This window comes from Hypomesus transpacificus, unplaced genomic scaffold (assembly GCF_021917145.1).
Source record: "Hypomesus transpacificus isolate Combined female unplaced genomic scaffold, fHypTra1 scaffold_295, whole genome shotgun sequence".
Lineage (NCBI taxonomy): Eukaryota > Metazoa > Chordata > Actinopteri > Osmeriformes > Osmeridae > Hypomesus > Hypomesus transpacificus.
Window position 1 is genome coordinate 1 of NW_025813822.1, and position 20,686 is coordinate 20,686.

General features: G+C 49.8%; 1 protein-coding gene across 1 annotated transcript in view; it reads left to right on the top strand.

The window, feature by feature from the left end:
- Positions 1–1,824: 1,824 nt before the first annotated feature.
- Positions 1,825–20,686, top strand: part of LOC124463534 (MAM domain-containing glycosylphosphatidylinositol anchor protein 1) — a gene marked incomplete at its 5' end in the record, with an annotated part of 32,665 nt that continues 13,803 nt past the window's right edge. Inside the window, 9 exons of the mRNA XM_047015281.1 lie at positions 1,825–2,094; positions 3,769–4,098; positions 5,061–5,357; positions 8,813–9,079; positions 9,425–9,573; positions 12,991–13,165; positions 13,382–13,405; positions 13,907–14,059; positions 14,148–14,309. Of these exons, the coding sequence (XP_046871237.1) occupies positions 1,825–2,094; positions 3,769–4,098; positions 5,061–5,357; positions 8,813–9,079; positions 9,425–9,573; positions 12,991–13,165; positions 13,382–13,405; positions 13,907–14,059; positions 14,148–14,309 (1,827 nt within the window). The remainder of the gene's footprint in view (positions 2,095–3,768; positions 4,099–5,060; positions 5,358–8,812; positions 9,080–9,424; positions 9,574–12,990; positions 13,166–13,381; positions 13,406–13,906; positions 14,060–14,147; positions 14,310–20,686) is intronic.

A 20,686-nucleotide genomic window follows, 5' to 3' on the forward strand; every position in this document is an offset into this window, starting at 1 on the left:
CTGGTGATTTAATGATTATAGTACAGTTGCTGAAAACCAGACTCTCTTTATATTTTCAAATGAAAGGAACATTAATTATCACAGCAATGAAAGGCAGACTACAAGGAGAAGAATTCTGATGGCTTCTGTGTATTTTGTGGAAGTGTGTGTGTGTGTACTTTAGCCCGCATACGCTTTTTTCATTACTGTGATTGAAATCTGATGAACAAGAGATTAGATGAGGGGGAGAATGAAGTCACTTAAATTAATAGGTTTCTGTTTGGAGTGTGTGTCTGTCTGTGTGTGTGTCTGTGTGTGTCTCTCTGTCTGTGTGTGTGTGTGGTCTCAGGGCAGGATTACTTCCCAGTCAGTACGTAACAGCCTGTGTTTAGACCACCTTCTGCCCTCTAGAAATCCGCTAGGATTGAAGTGGACGAGCAGGAGGAAGTAAAGAACATGACTCATGCTCCCGATCACTCTCTCACCTGTCACTGGGTCTGTCTCAGAAACACACCTCAACCTTTGACCCCACCAGCACCACCAATTCACTCTCATCCATCCTCTGGCAGACTGAATGACCTGTAGTATATGTACAAACCAGCCAACTCAATGATGAAACTACCAAACTAAGTGTGTATTTGCGGTTTGTGTAAGCAGAGGATTTAGATCTGTAAAGGTTAGGATTGTTTGATTTGGACTCCACTCTCGCCTTGACTGATGCGCTTCGTGAGGAGTCACAGAAAATACTTCTCGTCGTTTGATTTGGGGAAATGGAACAGACTCTGTTTGGCAAGCATGTTCGGCCATTCCCAACTGATTACTGGAATCTATCGAAGTGAGCCGTTAGTTAGATGGCATCAGACCAGGCCGTGTGGACCAGATCAAACACAGATCTGCTTATACTCTCAAAATGCACAAAAAGTTTACTTAACTTTAGGACAGTTAATGATGGCATTTTTAATTGGTTTCAAACCTTGGCTTCATATTTCTGGAAGCAAATGTGACCACTTTCAAACTGTGCAGATGGCTTCCTGTAGTGTTGAACCTCTGCTATATGTCACAGCAACACGACACACAGGAAGTCATTGGCTCGTGGATTTGCTACCCACAATTCCTGTGACATAAAATGATCTTGAAACACAAAGTCTCATCTTGATTGAGGAAAGTTTTGCTGTCCTAAACAAGCAATGCTTCAGCCACGTCTGTCACCTTCAAGGTGGGGTGCCTGTGTATGGGTGTGTGTTGGGTGGGTGAGGAAGAATGTGGTGTGTTAATGTGTGTGTTGGGTGGGGGAGGGAGAACGTGTGTGTGTTGGGTGGTTGAGGGAGAATGTGTGAGCGCATTCCGTCGGAGTAGCGACGATGATTAATGCCCCATTTGAGTTGCCCTTTTTCTTTCACAAAGCACAAATCTGTCTGCTTCCTCTCCTCTGTCTAACTGCAGTACAGTAGCCTGTCCTCTCCCCTGGCTTGCCCTCTGCATTTCCAAAGACTTGAGCTACTATCGATCTCTGTCTGGAGGTCTTTTATTTTTTCTCCAATGTTCTCTCCGTACTGTATTTCAGGTCATTCTACTCATTTTCTGTTAGGTCAGTTGTGCAACAAGTTTGTGTCAAAACATGAGCAAAGGCCTCAGATGAAAGTGCAGTCCCATGCTGAACTCTCCCTTCCTCATCAAACAGACTTGAGACCAACAGCGTATAGCTGATTCATCACAAGTGACTCGCTTAATGAATCAACTTCGAAAATGTGGCATTGTAGCCAAAACGACACTGTTCGTTCGGTTTGACCCCAGATTGACCCCAGATTGACTCTGACTCGGATGTGTGGTCCTCCTTTATCCCAGCTCCCCCTGCTTTGCGCCTGTCTGTCAACGAGACTCTGGTGGTGGACCCTGGACAGGACGTGACGCTGTCCTGCGAGGTGACGTCTGGCTTCCCCGTCCCCACCGTCACCTGGTCGCGGTATCCAAGGAAGCTGCCGAAGAACGCCGTCGTCAGGGACCGCTCGCTGACCCTGCGCTCTGTCACCCCCGACGACTCGGACTTCTATAACTGCACGGCCGTCAACAACGTGGGAAACCCCGCGAAGAAGAACGTCAATCTTCTTGTCAGAAGTACGTGTGTGTGTTGTGTGTGTGGTAGTTGTGGTGTGTGTGTGTTGTGTGTGTGGTAGTTGTGGTGTGTGTGTGAGGGGGGGGGGTTGTTGTGGTGTGTGTGTGAGGGGGGGGGGGGTTGTGGTGTGTGTGTGAGGGGGGGGGGGGTAGTTGTGGTGCGTGCGTGAGGGGGGGGGGTTGTTGTGGTGTGTGCGTGCGTGAGGGGGGGGTTGTTGTGGTGTGTGCGTGCGTGAGGGGGGGGTTGTTGTGGTGTGTGCGTGCGTGAGGGGGGGGGTTGTTGTGGTGTGTGCGTGAGGGGGGGGTTGTTGTGGTGTGTGCGTGAGGGGGGGGTTGTTGTGGTGTGTGCGTGAGGGGGGGGGGGGTTGTGGTGTGTGTGTGAGGGGGGGGGGGGTTGTTGTGGTGTGTGCGTGAGGGGGGGGGGGTTGTTGTGGTGTGTGCGTGAGGGGGGGGGGGGGTTGTGGTGTGTGTGTGTGTGAGGGGGGGGGGGGGGGTTGTGGTGTGTGTGTGAGGGGGGGGTTGTTGTGGTGTGTGTGTGCGTGAGGGGGGGGTTGTTGTGGTGTGTGCGTGAGGGGGGGGTTGTTGTGGTGTGTGCGTGCGTGAGGGGGGGGTTGTTGTGGTGTGTGCCAGGTGTGTTTGCCTGCTGTGTTCTCCATTTGTCAAACAAGTTCACAGGGACTAATTACACACTCAAGAACGGCTTTCAAATTCTACATGTGAGTGTGTGTGAGTATGTTAATGAGTCTGTGTGTGTGTACGCCTGTATGTGTGTGTGTGTATGCACTGGTGTCTTTGTGTCGACAGTTGATCTATGATTAGCTCTGTCGCTATGCAACCATGTCAGAATCAAAGGTTAAGTGTGTCCCTGTAATAACCTGCCATTAAACAAAAGCCATCATTTGGTGGCCCTTTTGGCTATTTTTATCCCGCTTAATCATTTTTATTTACTCCAATTAATTGGACTTGAGTGGAAGTAATTAGAGCGAATGTGTCTGTGAGTGTGTGTGAGTGTGTCTGCTAGAATGAGCTGGGTGTGTTTTCCCTTCTCAGTAATGTGCCTGAACACTTACACAGAAAAGAAAAAACACACACATCCTCCTCTTCAAACACACACTCACACACATGCACACACACACATACACACACACACATACACACATACACACATGCACACACACACATACACACATGCACACACACATACACACATGCCCAGGTACCTGCCAAGGACTCTAGGCACCTGTGGTGACACAAGGCCATCCATGCCTCTGAAGTTAGTTAGCTAGCGCATTAACCATATGCTGGCCAGCTGCTAATCCAGTATGGCTGCCATGGAGCATGAGCAACACAAGGGCTCTACCCTGCCTGCTGGACTGGGCCTCTGTGATGGGCCTCTGTGATGGGCCTCTGTGATGGGCCTCTGGGATGGGCCTCTGGGATGGGCCTCTGTGATGGGCCTCTGTGATGGGCCTCTTAGTGCTACTGGTGTGTTCAGAAGGAAAGGAACGGCAGGCCCAGTGTCTAAATGTAAACGTATGACTCAGCAAAGTGATTAATCTCCCTCCCTCCCTCCCCCCCCCTACCATTCATCCCCTTTCCGTCTTGCTTCTCTTATCTTTCTCTTCCACTGTTCTCCTCCCCTCCTTTCCTCCTCTTTCCTCTTCTCCTCTCCTCCAGGCATGACTAACCTGACCTTCCAGATCACCCCAGACTCCAACAAGGACAGCGAGAGCATCCAGATGGGTCGTGACCTCAAGCTGTCCTGTCACGTGGATGCCCAGCCCCAGGACAAGGTCAACTACACCTGGTACAAGAACGGCGTCCCCATCTACACATCGGACAGCCTGATCGTGCTGCGTAGCGACCCTGACATGACCCCGGGAACCAGCAGTCTGGAGATCGTCGACCTGAAGTTCAGAGACTTGGCTACCTACAGCTGCGTGGCTAACTTTCCTGGGAGCAGAGTGCCAGAACTCAGGGTGGACGTCAACATCACCCAGAACAGCGGTAAGCCAGAGTTTTTCACCATCAACTACTGTTAAGGGTTCCTCATATCACCAGAAAATGTCACTAAATCTGACTTGTGTGTACAGCATTAAAGGTATCTAACTGTTGATCTCCCAGTAAGTTAGAAAATGTTCTTTAACAGCTTTACCGTGTGTCAACTGCATGCCAACTCCCCCGAAGGCAGTTACTGAATATTTATCACTATTACTTAGATTGATTATTAATCAAAGTAGTCTCATGAATGAGTCAATCAGGACCGCCATAACATAAATCCAATATCACTTTCTCCAATCTTGTCTGAGTCACACCAAGTGGATGTGATTTATCTGACGGAGCCAGAGGAAGGAGCGTGGTAATGAGTTACTCCACCAGTCTCTGGTAGCCAGTTCCACAGACATCCTCTTGGTTCAGCAGACAGATATTGGGGGTGAGGATGACCCTCCTCCCCCCTCCTCCTTCCTCCCCTCACCCCCGTCAGGAAAGTGGTTAGCACCCCTGCCCCTGTGATTCCACCCTCCCTTTCACCCCCCGGGAGAGATGCGTTCCTTTGTCTTTCCTTCAAACATTCCCTTTCCCTCGATCAGGGTTCAGAGTGTTGCTCCAGCTTGATTCCTTCATTTGTCTCAATTCTTTCAAGTCTCTCCCCGTGTATCTATCTCTGCCAGCAGGCCAGGCTGCTCTCCGGCTCGTCCCCTGGCTCGTGTGTCAGTCTCTGTGGGTTCCTTTTGCTCCTGTTTCAAACGCTCTGCTGGCAGGATGGATGGGCGTGAGTGTGGAGGTGACCTTGAGGCTGGCACACGCCAGTGAACATCGACTTTGACATTCCCCAGGAAGCAGGACCGCCACTTAAGTGTCCAATAAAAACACGTCAACATGTTTCCTCACTGCCTTTCCTGTTCCCCCCCTCCCCCCTCCCCCCCTCCACCCTCCAACCCTCCCCCCTCCAACCCTCCCTCCCTCAGTCACTCCCCCGGTTTTATCGGTGCCGGCGGGGGGGTCGGTGGTGAGCGTGAGGGAGGGCGGCAGCGCGGAGCTGGTGTGCATGGTGGACGGCAAGCCCCGCCCCCCTGTTCTGTGGTCACGCGCGGACAAGGACCTGGCCATGCCCAGCGGCGAGTGGGCGGTGGAGACGAGAGACGGACGCCTGCGCCTCACCAACGTCAGCAGGGACATGACGGGGGCCTATCGCTGTCAGACGGCACCCTACAACGGTCTCAACATCAAGAGACGGGAGGCACAGGTCCAGCTCAACGTCCAGTGTGAGTCTCTGTGTTCTCCAGCATCCGGCTCCTTCTCCTTTTACATCACATTTACATTTATTCATTTAGCAAATGCTTTTATCCAAAGAGAGAGCTTTACAAAAGTGCATAGGTCACTGATCATAACATCGAGAAAACATTGCGGGTAGCCAAAACATGAAGCATACATTGTGAAAAGCAAATCAGTGCCAATGGGAAGAAACATAAGAGCATGGAATTAAACAAGATACAATTAAACAACATGAACCTCAAAAAATGCAAGAGTGTACCTGTAGAAAAAGCAAGCAACAATAATATAATTCACAGCGAGTACAAGAAGTTAAATCAGTTACAACTAACCAACAAGAGCAACAAGTCCCTCTCAGTCCAAGACTCTTAATAGTCCCTGTTCGAGCTGCAAACTCTTACGCTTGCTGAGTCACACAAGGATTCGTCAAACCGTGAGCAGAATGCATTTATGCGCCTGATACTGAATAGGCTCAGAGATATTACTCACTCAAGCAAAACACAAAGGCTCTCTCAATGACTTGAATATATAAGCTTCTGTAAAACCCAAACTGTCCTTTTCTAAATGGAAATATCTTACGTATGTCTTGTTGATCCTCTTTGTGTACACATAACCCATAAACTGAACAAGACAGTCAGGAAAAGTCCACAAAAAAAGCAGAGAGATAATAATTGAGTTCTCAGCAATGAACTTGTGAAAGCATCAATGCATTATGGAATTCCCCCAGCAATCTCCTCTCTCTCTCTCTCTCTCTCTCTCTCTCTCTTTCTCTCTCTCTCCTCTGCTCCATTCCCCTTGCTCTCCTCTCTTCTTCTCCTTCTCCCTCCTCTCCCCTCCTGTCCTCCACGCTTCCTATAGGAGCAGGGCAGGATTTACAAGGCTGGCTTTCTCTCTCTCTCTCTCTCTCTCTCTCTCTCCTCTGCTCCATTCCCCTTGCTCTCCTCTCTTCTTCTCCTTCTCCCTCCTCTCCCCTCCTGTCCTCCACGCTCCCTATAGGAGCAGGGCAGGATTTACAAGGCTGGCTTTCTCTCTCTCTCTCTCTCTCTCTCTCTCTCTCTCTCTCTCTCTCTCTCTCTCTCTCTCTCTCTCCTCTGCTCCATTCCCCTTGCTCTCCTCTTTACTTCTCCTTCTCCCTCCTCTCCCCTCCTGTCCTCCACGCTCCCTATAGGAGCAGGGCAGGATAGGCTGGCTAATGCAGGCAGCCCGGGTGACACACAGCGTCCCTGATTTATATAGCAGGGGGCCACCCCACTCCTGCCACTGAGAGAGGGAGAGAAACAGAGGGGGGAGGGAGAGAAAGAGAGGGGGGAGAGAGAGAGACAATGGGCAGACACACAGAGAGAGGGAAGAGAGAGAGAGATAGGGGGCAGGGAGACAGAGAGAAAGAGACGGGCATAGAGGGAGAGACGGGCAGAGAGAGAGAGAGATAGGGGGCAGGGAGACATAGAGGGAGAGATGGGCATAGAGAGAGAGAGAGAGCACAGCTAGGAACAGTGAGCCCATCCTTTCTGCTGCTGCCTGTTGATTCGTTCATTTTATCGGGTTTGTTTTCCTCCCTTTCATTTAGCCCCATTGATCGATACAATGGAAAGATGCTATCATTTTTTATGGAGGCTTTATAATTAAGTGAAAACCCAAGCCTCTTCCCTCCCTCCCTCCCTCCCTCCCTCCCTCCCTCCCTCCCTCCCTCCCTCCCTCCCTCCCTCCCTCCCTCCCTCCCTCCACCCGACTCGGTGCTTTGTTTTCAGGCTGGTCCTGTAATGTCGCTGTTCTTCCTCATTGCTATCCTCATCATCATCAATCACCCAACTCCTCACCATGCTGCCCCCTCTGTCTCTCATTCTCTCTCTCATTTTCTCTTTCTCTTTTGCACTCCCCTTCCTTTGCTCCATCTCTTCCTCTCCATCATCTACGGTCGCTCTCTCTCACACCCTGGCACCCCTTTTTCTCCGTCATCCATCTTCCTCCGTCACTTTCTCCTGTCTGTTCCCCTTCCTCCTTCCTCTTCCCGCCCGCCCGCCCCCACCCCCTCCCCTCCCTTTCCCATCACTGCCCCCAACAGAAAAGGATTTCTCGTGTTTACTGCAAATGTTGGGTCTGTTTGAACAGGCTTTGTAGGAAAGATTCGCCCTCTGCAGAAAATGAAAATGATGTTAGGCTGTTTGGGGATTATATCTTTGTGAAATTGAAGTGTTCTAGGCCCTAGGAGCCCTTGTAAACCGAATAGAGACAGTACAGGGTCATGTTAGTGGCAGTTACGTCTGTGGGGTCTATATCCAGGATGAAGACATCCAGACAGCTGAGTGCAGGTTGCTGTATCTTACATGATCTCTCCATCAACCAACCTCTCCACGCTTCTCTTCATCTTCTGCTCTGCTGCTCATTCCCCCTCGCCATCTCACTATCTCCTCATCCCTCACTCTACCCCCTTTCTCTCTGTTTCTCGCTCACCCTCCCTTGGGTGCCCCGTCGACTCCTCACTCTTTGCTTCTTCTCACAGTATACTCTTTTCTCTTTTTTTCCGATCTCTTTCTCCTGTGGGGTTTTCTTTTGTCCACGCCTCTATTCTCCCTCTTGATAATATTTCCCTCCTTTTTGATATATTCTACACCTTTCTCGTTCTCTCTCCTCTCGTGGGATAATACCTCGGGCCTTTACGCCAAGCCAACCTCCAGGAAACAGTCCACCACCGTCACTGTCTCCCACCAGACAGAACACGTATTCTTCATATAATCACATTCGATTATACTCGTTATTCATTTTTTGGTTCACATATATAATCTATATAAGGTAGGTTTTAGTGTGTGCAAATAAATCTAGGCTACATTATCTGAAGTCTGTATCAATGTTATTTTTTTTCTCCTTCCTTGATAATTAATCACACCGATGTAATTGCAGGCGTTGTGTCAAATGCAGAACACCACTCGCTTATCTACCCATCCGTCAGAACATGGCAATAACACAGTCGATGATTGCACATCTTTAGCCAATAACCGTTCCCCGGCTAACGTCTAGGAATCGTCTTGGGGCTATACATCTCCTGCTATGTCGTTAGCGTAGCATTAGCATTGTCGCTAATATGCCTTATTAGCGGTGGTGGCTCGCGGGTGATTTGCGAAGATGGTCATTTACGGACGCAACAGCCTGGTTGACCCTGGGCTAATGGCGGGCCGTCGGTCATTAGCCACAGATAGCTTCTGACAGGTTAATTAACCACAACTATGCTACGTTCCCTGCCTGCGGTGACGAATCTGTCCTGCTAGTGTCGGTTTAGCATGTCAGTTGGTATTGTATGCCATTTGTCTACAGTTCAAGATGGATATTTTGCTGCTAGACAATGAGAGAGAGAGTACGGTAGAGTTTAGATGGATTCTACTCAGTTTGTCCGTAAGTGGTAGGCTAAGGGTCCTAATTTTCGTCCTCCTCCGTTACTCTCTGGTGTGTACAGACCCACCTGTCCTGGACCCGGTCTACCAAGATGTCCGTTCACCCAACCAGCAGTACGTGGTGCTGCGCTGTCAGGTGGTCAAATCCAACCCGCCACGCATCTCCGACATCAGCTGGCTCCGCAATGGCGAGCCTTACAGGATAAGTCCCCCGGACCCCCAGGAAGTTCCCCAGCTACGCTTCAAACTGGACCCCACCAACAACGGCACCTACGAGTGCCGCGTCAGCAATACAGCCGGCATCTCCAGCTGCACCTTCAACGTCTCCTGTGAGTCATGTCTGAATTAGCTCGTGTGAATTGGTTGAACTCACTTGTCTAAGTGTGTGTACAGGCCACCCGCGCCAGAGAGAAGCTAGCTTTTCGTTAGCTTATCTGGTAGTGGTCGTGAGTAGATCGTGGTTAAGGCGTGTTGGGTTTATCTCCGGAAGTCGCTGTTTTGGAAAGACACTGTCGGTTTCATTCTACTGTCTGAACCATTTTTAAGTGCACCCAATGTTTTGATTTTTACTAATGGCAGTTCTGACATTGCAAGGAGACATTTCAGTGGCACAGATAAGCTATAGATATGCTACCTCACACACACTGTCTCTAACTAAACCCTTTCCTATGCAGCAAAGCCGTATGATGCAGAGTTTTACTTCGACACCCCCAACCCTATTCGGATCCTGAAGGGGAACAACTACTCCTATAACCTGCAGTGGACACAGCGAGAGCCGGCTGCCACAGGACGCATCATAGGCTACTGGGTCAACGTCAGGAAGGTAAGACACACACACACACGTCCACATCTCTCTCCTCCCTTCATCTTCTTCCATTCCTTAATTTCCTTCTTCTTCCCTTCCTCGCTCCCTCTGTGATTGTACACAGCGTTGTGTTTCATCACACCCTTTCAAACACACATTCATTCTGTAACATGCACCTATACAGTGTCTTGAAACACCCTCTCTCACACACACAGACACACACACACACACCAATAAACTCTGTGTATCGAGTGTTGTGTGAATGGAGTGTCTGAGACTAGTAAACGTGCGTTCACAAAGAGTGAGCTCTGGGAATAGCAGAGCTGTGTTGAGAGTGGACAGCCAATCAATGGAAACTTGCACTGAATGAACAACTCCTGATCTTCCAGCAGTGAGGCAGGTCTCTGTTCTCCGTCTTCAAACAAAGACAGTAGATTCCACTGAACCCTATTCCCTTGCCTTCCTCTCTCCTCTGCTCCTACTCAGCACTAAACCTGACGCCGTTGCCCAATTATCAGCTGTATCAAAATGACAGTCACGGTGGGAGAGCTGCTTAAATCAAGTTGTCTTCTTGGTTTAAGCCTATCAGAAAGCCCACCCATGTCTTTGATCATATCAGTAACCTTCATCTTTCTGTGTTTGGTTAGTGCACACACCTCTGCTTCATCACCCTCACCTGGATACTAATACTCACCTGGATACTAATACCCACATGCTGTCTGAGTCTAGACATTCAGTTCGAGGTATTCACAAGGTTTATAGGCCGCTGATGGATGTAAGTTTAAACCACAGCTCGTCTGCCAAAACCCTTGAACCCTAAGACCTCGTAGTTTCTTCATTTTGAACCACAATAGTCCACCCAGGTAACCAGACTCACCGTTGGCACGGCAACGCGGCTCTGCGGACTCACGGCGAAGCATTTTATTTGCTCTTATCCGGCGTCCTCGGCTATTGGTGGAAACCCTGTCCCTGAGCAGCAGAGGAAAAGGAAGCATCCTGATGAATTATACAGGGAAGGCAGGGTTCAAAGAGAGAGAGAGAGGAGAGAGGGGGGAGAGGAAGGAGTGGAGGAGGGGGATGGAGTGGAGGATGGAGAGGGGAGTGGAGGAGAAGGAGGAGGGGAAAAAGGGGGGAGTGGAGGAGGAAGAAGTGGGGGAGGAGGAGGGAGTTGAGGATGGAGAGGGGAGTGGAGGAGGAGGGAGAGGAGGAGGGAGAGGAGGAGGGAGAGGAGGAGGGAGAAGCGGGCGTGGAGGAGGGAGAGGAGGAGGGAGAGGAGGAGGGAGAGGAGGAGGAGGAAAGATTAGGCTGGGTGCCTTTTATGCAGCTGAATAATCTTTTCCCCTTTAAAAGTCCTACCTTAAGGGTCTGTTGGGACATGAGTGTGCTCCTCAGCTGGATAACAACATGAGATGAGCAGAAACACTGAGAACATGCACACGCGTGCACATGTGTGGGGGAGAAACAGAGAATATCCATGCTCATTCCCCATGCTCTCTATCAGGGGTGTGCGTGTGCAGGTGTGTGCGTGTGTGTGTGTGTGCGTGTGTGCGTGTGTGTACGTACGTACGTGTGGCAGCATTTAGGGTTAGTTTGGAAAAAGTTTCCGTAGTGTTGATGTGGGAGGCAGAGAAAAACTGCGGAGGTAATGGATAGAGCTGCTTTTACAGATCGTCTGCCAAGAGAAGCCGGGAATCCCAAAGTGGAGCCTATCTGTCTAAACGGTGCACCTTGCAGTCATGTCAACCTGTTCTCAGGCCTTTTCTGACAGCCTATCAACTCTGGAATTTCATCATCAGGAGTAAACGTTAAATCTTTGTCTGTCATCCTCACTAACATCTTCCATTTCAAAATGTTACGCACACACACTGGTAGTTTTGGCCTCTTATACACACACACACACAGCAACGTTTAACCTACTGTAAAATTTGTGACATACACAACAATTTAGCCAAGAAAGCAACATCTGTCACCTCTGTCCCATGACACAAGCTTTAAAGTGTGTGTCGGTGTGTTTTGGGTGTGAAAGGAATGTTATAATGTGTGTGTGGTTGCCTGTTTGTGTGTTCATGTGTGTTTGCATGTGTGTGTGTAAGTGGAGGAAGTTAAATACTGCCTGTCAGCAAGTTCACATTCTCATAGGATCGTAGCATTTCCCCCTCTGTTCCCTGCTAAATAAGTGCCATACAAGGCACTTTCACTACCAAGCACAAACACGCACAATCACCAAGAGTCTGGCCCACAAAGCGCCAACTCTGTAGAAAGTCAACATCAAGACAGTTCCAGCAAGAAAAATTGTTGTACGGTGGATGAAGACTTCTAACAACAATTCCCACGGTGGTGTGGAAGTCCCTCAGTCAAGTGTTCGTTTCTGTTAGCTCAAGGAAACGTCACGTGTGAATCGATACGCACCCCTGCATGTGTGCCACATGGAAGAGAAGTCCACATCCGCTACAGAAATGAGTCCCTGAAATACACACATGGGAACATTGGTTGTTGCCAAGCACACTAGTACTGTCCTGTACATTACCCAACACATGCTTCCTAACAGCTACATTCTGTCTGTCTGGGAGTGGGCTGGATGCCGTTTGAAACATACGACCCCTGCACTTACACCTGTATGCACAGATCCACATAGATATGCACACAAGCCCACGAGTGGCCATGTATGAATTCAAATGAATCGCTACAGTATTGAACCGTTCGTAACACGCATAAGGAATGAAATTCACATGTTCAATCAAACAGATACAGATAAATATTTGAACACATCGCTGGAACGTCTCAAGCACACACACACACAAACACTCCTTTCTGTCTGTGTCAATCAAAGCTTTCTGTGTATGGTTAGTCAACTGTTGTTTAATCCATGGGGAGGGAAGGTCTATCATGGATATACCTTCAAAGTGCTGTGTGTGTATTGATGGTGTGTGTGTGTGAGTTTGTATGTTTGGTCCTCTCTCCCCCCTCAGGCCAGTCTACAATATAACATCAGCTGCATTTTCAGCCTCCATGTTTACCCATGCTGTATCGAGATGTGCCAGTGCCTTTCTGAGCCCAGGCACACATACATACAAATGGATTGTTGATGCGTTCTCGCGAGTTCCAGTCTATAAAAGCTCTGTCTGATAGCGGGCCCACACCAACAGACTGAATGAGTCACAGACCAAACTTCCTTAACCCCTTTCCTCTCACACAAACCCTTCTCTGCTGAAGTCACCATCCAAACCCTCTTTGTTATTACATTCATGCAAGGAGGAGATGTGGTGGATGAGATGCTCTTCTGATCTGTGCTGCTGTGGATGACAGAACAAACCTCCCGTTGCAGTGCCACTTTTAACGTGGAACCCTTTCCGCTATTTCTGTGTGTGTGTATGTCTGTGTGTGTGTATGTCTGTGTGTGTGTGTCGATATTTGTGTGGTGGGTGTCCTACCTAGATGAAGCAGAACTTGATGTCCAAGCAGATTGACATGAAGGAGCCGGTGAAGGGAGTTCTAATGTCCTACCCCCTGATGGACCTGCGCATCCCCCTGTCCTACGAGGTCCGCCTGGCCCCCATCACCACCTACAGCACCGGGGACTACGTCAGTCGCACCATCCAGTACTCTGAACGTGAGTCACTACTGCCACTGCCTCCCACGGCTCGGACACAAAATGGCCGCCCATGGCAATCAAGTCTAAAAGAGTCTGTGGTCTAGAAAATGCTTCTTGTTCCGAAGGACTGTCTCTGTTTTTGGCAGCAGATTGCATCATCTTCTCCGTTAGTCCATGTTTTGTTTTTGAAGGATGTGACACACAGTATTCACATCCAACCCTCTGTTTCTACAGCGTACACTTACCCAAGACCTTCAGGTAAGACCCCTACTCTGTCTACACTGCCCCCTCCCTCCCTCCCCCACCTGCTTGCCTCCCTTTCATTCACATAATTCCACATTGGTGTTTTGGCAAAGACAGCCAAGTTCGTGGCCAAACCTGCATATTTGAAACGAGCCAGAGTAGAGATGGTGCTGTGTGGTAGACATCATTACCCTCATCATCACTTCCATCAGCAGCAGGGCTCTGGGAGCTGATTGGTTGTGTGGGAGCAACACAGAGATCGTCTGAATGGCTGGGGCTTTCTCATTTTCTGACTGTGTGTGTGTGTGTGTGAATGTGTGCGTATATTTGTGTGTGTGTGTATACGTATGTGTTGGCAATGTCACTCTCTGTCTCTCTTTCTATCTCTGTGTGTCTCACTCTGTCTCTCTCTCTCTCTCTCTCTCTCTCTCTCTCTGTGTCTCACTCTCTCTCTCTCTGTGTCTCACTCTCTGTCGTGTCTCTCACTCTCTCTCTGTGTCTCTCTCTCTCCATCAGACCATGTGTGTGGCTTTGAGGACGAGCGCATTTGCGGTTTCTCTCAGGACCGCAGTGACGTTTTCGATTGGACCAGACAGAACCACCTGACCAGGAACCCCAAGCGATCGTCCAATACCGGGCCAGACACAGACCGGAGCGGCACCAAGGAGGGTGAGCAGGCGTCCGAACCAACCGCGTGGTTACCGTGTTGACTGTGGGTGTTGGTGTAGCTGGATGACAGGGCCTCTCTCCCTGACAGGATACTACATGTTCATCGAGGCGTCTCGCCCCCGGGCCCCCGGAGACAGAGCCCGCCTCCTGTCTCCTCTCTACAACGTGACCGTCGCCAAGGGGCCTAAAGGCTCCGGCAGGCTACCCTACTGCATCTCCTTCTACTACCACATGAAGGGCAAGCACATCGGTGAGCCCTGCTGCCCTGCACAAGGGTCACCGTGTGTGTGTGTGTGTGTGTGAGTGTGTGCGTTCCAGACTGTCACAGCTGGCGTCTGCCCTCCACCAGGTGCTTTTGCCAACCCCTCCTTCACCCCCCTCCCCCCCATCCTCCCTCCCTCCCCAACCTCTTGATTCCTGTCACAGATGCCACCACAGATGAGAGACGCCTTTGTCTGCACACACACGCACACGCGCGGCTCTTTTATAATTCATCATTCCGCATCTCTATCAGAATCTGACCCCGTGACCCTCTGAGTCTCACCCAGAGATCATGTCAGGCACACTTTACCCCTGTGTGTGTGTGTGTGTTGGACATGAGGCGTGTGCCTGTATGAAACGTGAGCGTGTGTGAGCGTGTGTGAGCGTGTGCGAGGGGGTCTGGCAGGCTGATGGGCTTTGTCTCTGTTCCGGGTCTTTCTACTGGTGAACTCAAAATGCCTCGTGGAACTTTGTCCTGTGTCTTTAAGGTGTGAGCGAGCACATTTAAAATTAAACACGCGCTCGCGCGCACACAGACACACATACACACACACACTCTAATGAAAAATCTATGCCTTTTATTCAAACACATTAGTGAACCTCAGTGGCTGGAGGCTGTAGCCTACCTTATTGAAGATAATATGGTATTAATAAGCAGGGAAGCTGTCGACCGGACTAGCTAGGAGCTAAGAGATCAGAGAGGGAGGAAGAGAGGTAGAGGAAGAGAGGGAGGAGAGAGGGAGGAAGAGAGGGAGGAAGAGAGGGAGGAAGAGAGGGAGAGGAGAGGGAGGAGAAAGGGAGGAAGAGAGGGAGGAAGAGAGGGAGGAAGAGAGGAAGAGAGGAGGGGAGGAAGAGAGGAGAGGAGGAGAGGGAGGGAGAGAGGGAGGAAGAGAGGAGAGGGGGAAGAGAGGGAGGAGGGGAGGAGAGGGAGGGAGAGAGGGAGGAAGATAGGAGGGGAGGAAGAGAGGGAGGAGAGAGGGAGAAGAGAGGAAGGAGAGAGGGAGGAGCGAGAGAGAAGAGAGGGAGGAGAGAGAGAGGAGAGGAGGGGAAGAAGAGAGGGAGGAGAGAGGAGGGGAGGAAGAGAGGAGAGGAGACACAGACTCCATTCATTCTGATCTACTGTCAGTGTTTGGAGCAGAAGATGGTTGTCAGTGTGTAGGCTTCAGAGGGGATCTGGTCTCTGGTACAGCAGAACGCCATGTCTGTTGGTGTCACCGCAGCCAGAGAACATGACAGACTAGGCCAGGGTGTGATGGCTCGTTACGGTGACAGTGTACAGAACAGTCGCAGGCCTGGAGGACTAGAGATCTCTCCAGCTGAATCACTTCTGCCAATGAACCATTCATCTCCAGGCATCTCCAGTAACCAACTGTACTTTAACTATCATCCTACACCCTTAAATAGCCCACAACTCCATCCATCCATCTATCCCTCTCTTTCTCTATTCCTCCCCTCATTGGCTCTCTCTTTCCACCCCCCCCCCCCCCCACCATGTCCTATTTCTTGTCTGCTCTCTCCAGGCACAGCAGAGGCAGCATTAAACAACATCTAATGAGCTTGGGTATGCATCCAACACTGTTTAGACAAGCTCCACTTGGCCCAGAGCAGAGAGAGGCAGGTGCATGGTGATCATCACACTGTTTATCACCTTTTATTATTAATCACTCTCTACCACCGAGAGGAGGAGAGGGAGAGGGAGAGAGAAAGGGAGAGAGAAAGGGAGAGAGAAAGGGAGAGAGAAAGGGAGAGAGAAAGAAGACTGTTACCCCTTTTCCACCAACGCATTTTGGGTGCCGGTTCGGAGCCGGTGCCCAATCGCGAACCTGTTCATCCTCTTTCGACAGACTGGGAACCGGAAAAGTGGTTTGTACGTGGTTCGTACCTGGTTCGCAACGAGCACCACTTCGGAGCTGGTCTAGTTTACGAACCAACAAAGAACCGCTTGGGGCGGGGTTCCGTGAACCAACAAAACGCTTTGGCCGCCATTGCAAAGTTTTTACAATTCATATTTTAGCTAAACGGTACTTGTAAATCAGAATCTGAATGAAAATGTATCGAGAAGTGGGCAGTGTAGTTGCTGAAAATGTGCTTATTTTATTGATGAAACTGCTAATTTGTAAATTTGCTCCGGCTTTGTGGCTGCAGAAAACCGGGAAAGGATAGCATTTTTAATGGCAAAAGGACCACATGGATAATACAAATAGTTAGATTTAAAAAGACCAAAAGGTCGAGGAGGACAGCCTTTAAAAGAGAAAGCGATTACCCATTGATCTGTCGCATCAGAATTTTGATTTGGGTCACGGAAGTCTTGAAATTTGAATGAGAATGTCGCCCCAGACCGCATAGTCGAGCGGCAACCATGTCTTTGTCATGTCACAAAGTTATTTTATAACTTCATAATTTTACAGTCAATTTTACATTTTAAAACTCGAGAAGGACAGTTTTCAAGAGATATGGGAATTCTGCTTTGTTCAAACTGGCCATGAGTGAGACTGCGTCCCCGTTACACTGTTTTGACGTTAGCCTCAGTCAGACTCGCTTACTGGCATTGTGCACAATGTTGTGATTCACTAAATTTTACACCAGAAACGTCAGGGAGGACTGCCTAATGTAGATATGAGCCTGATGAAGATAGCCAGCATCTCGGATTTCTTTAACCAAGCCTGTTTAATTCTTCATTTGCCTGAGAAAGCGACCTCCGTTAGCCAGGCTAGTTTTGGGCCGATCACTTGGTCAGGCTATTAAGGGTACAGTATCGTGGTCAAGTGAATTTTGTCCATAGACAAGTGAAACGTAAATGTATTTGTCCAAAGGCCAAGAGCCTCAAAAAGTTAATATCAAGCCCTGCAATCCAGTGGGCAGAGATATATGATGACCTGATCGACACTCCAAGTGTAATAGACCGGGGAGAAGTTCATCTTTTACAACCGAAATGCGCAGTTAAGACTGCTTGACAGTTGTGTGACGTAGGGTGATAATTGGTCTATACAAATGGCGAGTTAAACAAACACGTCGGATGCGCCGTGTTTGGATGCCGATGTAGGTTCGCAAAACCATGAGCAACAACAGCAACGAAACGTCCGCCATTGTTGATGTTGTGTTTGGCGCTACCGTTGCTGGGAAATATGAGACGTATACAGTGACGTAATGACGTGGCTCTGTGGTGGCTCTCGCCCGTGGAAAAGCAAACCGGTTCTTAGGAAGCTCCGTTCTTGAACCAGCTCCGAACTGGCTCTAGCACCAGCTCCGAACTAGCTCCCGGTTCACTTTGGTGGAAAGGGGGTATGTGAGAGCCTACAGTAATTGTGACAGTGACTTTGTCATCCACCCCCCCCCCCCCCCCCCCCCCCCCCTCCAGCACACACACACGTCTCTTTCACAACAACAGAGTTCCTCCCTGTGTCAACAGCCGTATGAGCACTCACACAACAGCCTTATGAGCGCTCACACAACAGCCTTTTGAGCACTCACACAACAGCCTTATGAGCGCTCACACAACAGCCTTATGAGCACTCACACAACAGCCTTATGAGCACTCACACAACAGCCTTTTGAGCACTCACACAACAGCCTTATGAGCACTCACACAACAGCCTTATGAGCACTCACACAACAGCCTTATGAGCACTCACACAACAGCCTTTTGAGCACTCACAACAGCCTTATGAGCACTCACACAACAGCCTTATGAGCACTCACACAACAGCCTTATGAGCACTCACACAACAGCCTTATGAGCACTCACACAACAGCCTTATGAGCACTCACACAACAGCCTTATGAGCACTCACACAACAGCCTTATGAGCACTCACACAACAGCCTTATGAGCGCTCACACAACAGCCTTATGAGCGCTCACACAACAGCCTTATGAGCGCTCACACAACAGCCTTATGAGCACTCACACAACAGCCTTTTGAGCGCTCACACAACAGCCTTATGAGCGCTCACACAACAGCCTTATGAGCACTCACACAACAGCCTTATGAGCACTCACACAACAGCCTTATGAGCACTCACACAACAGCCTTATGAGCACTCACACAACAGCCTTATGAGCACTCACACAACAGCCTTATGAGCGCTCACACAACAGCCTTATGAGCACTCACACAACAGCCTTATGAGCGCTCACACAACAGCCTTATGAGCGCTCACACAACAGCCTTATGAGCACTCACACAACAGCCTTATGAGCACTCACACAACAGCCTTTTGAGCACTCACACAACAGCCTTGCAAGGAGCCCCTTCTCCATGCAGCATGTGCAGCATGTGCAGCATGTGCAGCATGTGCAGCATGTGCAGCATGTGCAGCATGTGCAGCATGTGCAGCATGTGCATCAGCCCCACAGCGCCATCAGCACCATTCTGTTCGCCGTCATTTTCCTGCTGCCTGAAGGACACAGCGCATGAGAGTGTGTGTGTGTGTGTGTGTGTGTGTGTGTGTGAGGAGGGGGGGGGGGGGTGATGTCATTCATACTCTATCCATTAAGCTTTGGGAACACAGGGTGACTGGGGCTGACTGTTTGGCAGGCTGTTGTGTGTGTGTGTGTATGTCACCTCGCCCTGGTGTGACATCTTGTCTAAACTGTCTGCCATCCTTCATCTGATGACACGTTGTTCCTGCCAACTGGAACCAGAAGAGACCATGAAATAGAGAGAAGAGGGGAGGGAGATAATCAGGTGTGGATGGATGGAGGGATGATGGATGATAGAGGGATGGATGGATGGATGATGGATGATAGAGGGATGGATGATGGAGGGATGGATGGATGGATGATGGATGATAGAGGGATGGATGGATGGATGATAGAGGGATTTACATTTCTGCATTTAGCAGATGCTTTTATCCAAAGCGACTTCCAAAAGAGAGCTTTTACAAAAGTGCATAGATCACTGATCATAACAACGAGATGACACCCAAAACATTGCGGGTATCCAAAACATGAAGCATACATTGTGAAAACTAAATAAGTCCCAAAGGGAAGAACCATAAGAGCATGTAGTTGAACATGATACAATTAAACAACATGAACCTTGTAAAGTGCAAGAGTGTACCTGTGGAAAAAAGCAAGCAACCAAATGATATAACACAGCGAGTACAATAGTTGCAAGTCAGTTACAACTAACCAACAAGAGCAACAAGTCTCTCTAGAAGAGACATTGTGATCCTGGAAGAAACATCAGGTCCAGACAAACATTCTTAGGTGCTGTTGTACTGTAGACTGTGGATGATGGAGGGATGGATGATGGAGGGATGGATGATGGAGGGATGGATGATGGATGGATGATGGCCAGCTCAGTTCGCTTTGGTTTACTTGGCCGTCTTGGATTGTGTCATTGCCACACACACACACACACACGCATGGGCACACACACACCAACACACACCGGAGGAGGGAAGAGGGAGGAGGGGGGAGGAGGGAGGAGGGAAGAGGGGGAGGGTGAGGAGGTGAAGAGGGAGGAGGGAGGAGGGAAGAGGGAGGAGGGGGAGGAGGGAGGAGGGAAGAGGGAAGAGGGAGGAGGGGGAGGAGGGAAGAAAAACAAAGCCTGGGAGTTTGCCCCTCCACCGCCTGTCAGGCTGGAGAGTGGCAGGAGAGAGGCAGAGAGAGAGGCAGGAGAGAGGCAGAAGAGAGGCTGGAGAGAGGCAGGAGAGGAGGCAGAAGAGAGGCAGGAGAGAGGCAGGATGGGAGTGAGCTTGATGGAGACGAACCACCGAGTGGGAGAACCGCCTGAAAGGCAGCGGCGCACATTAAGGCGTTAACAAGGCAGGGCCTGGGACGAGAGACATGGAGAAGACGGGGCGGGAGGGGGGAAGAGAGAGGGAAGAGAGAGGGAAGAGAGAGAGAGAGAGAGAGAGAGAGAGAGAGGGAGAGAGAGGGAGAGAGAGAGGGAGAGGGAGAGGGAGAGAAGAGAGGGGAGAGGGAGAGAGAGAAGGAGAGAGAGAAGGAGAGAGGGAGAGAGAGAGATGAGAGGAGAGAGAGAGAGGAGGGAGAGAGAGGGAGAGAGAGGGAGAGAGAGAGAGAGAGAGGAGGAGAGGGAGAGAGAGAGAGGGAGAGAGAACGTGAGTACATACTGTGGGATTACATGAGTATGTGTTGAGAGTGTGTGTGTGGGAGACTTTATCAGCCCACCTATCCAACAACTCTGGTTGAGTGCCCATTTCCTCACCAAGAACCAGTAGAGTTTCTGTAACCACAGGCGTTTCACCAGGGAAGGGTTGAATCCGAATCAATAGTGAATGCTGTTCTCTCAGCTCTAAAGGTGAGGGGTTAGGCATTAATGCAGGATGTTAGGTCTAATGTTGGGTTGTCAGAACTAATGTTTTAGTTTCACAAGCTGAAGCCCTGTTGATCAAATGGT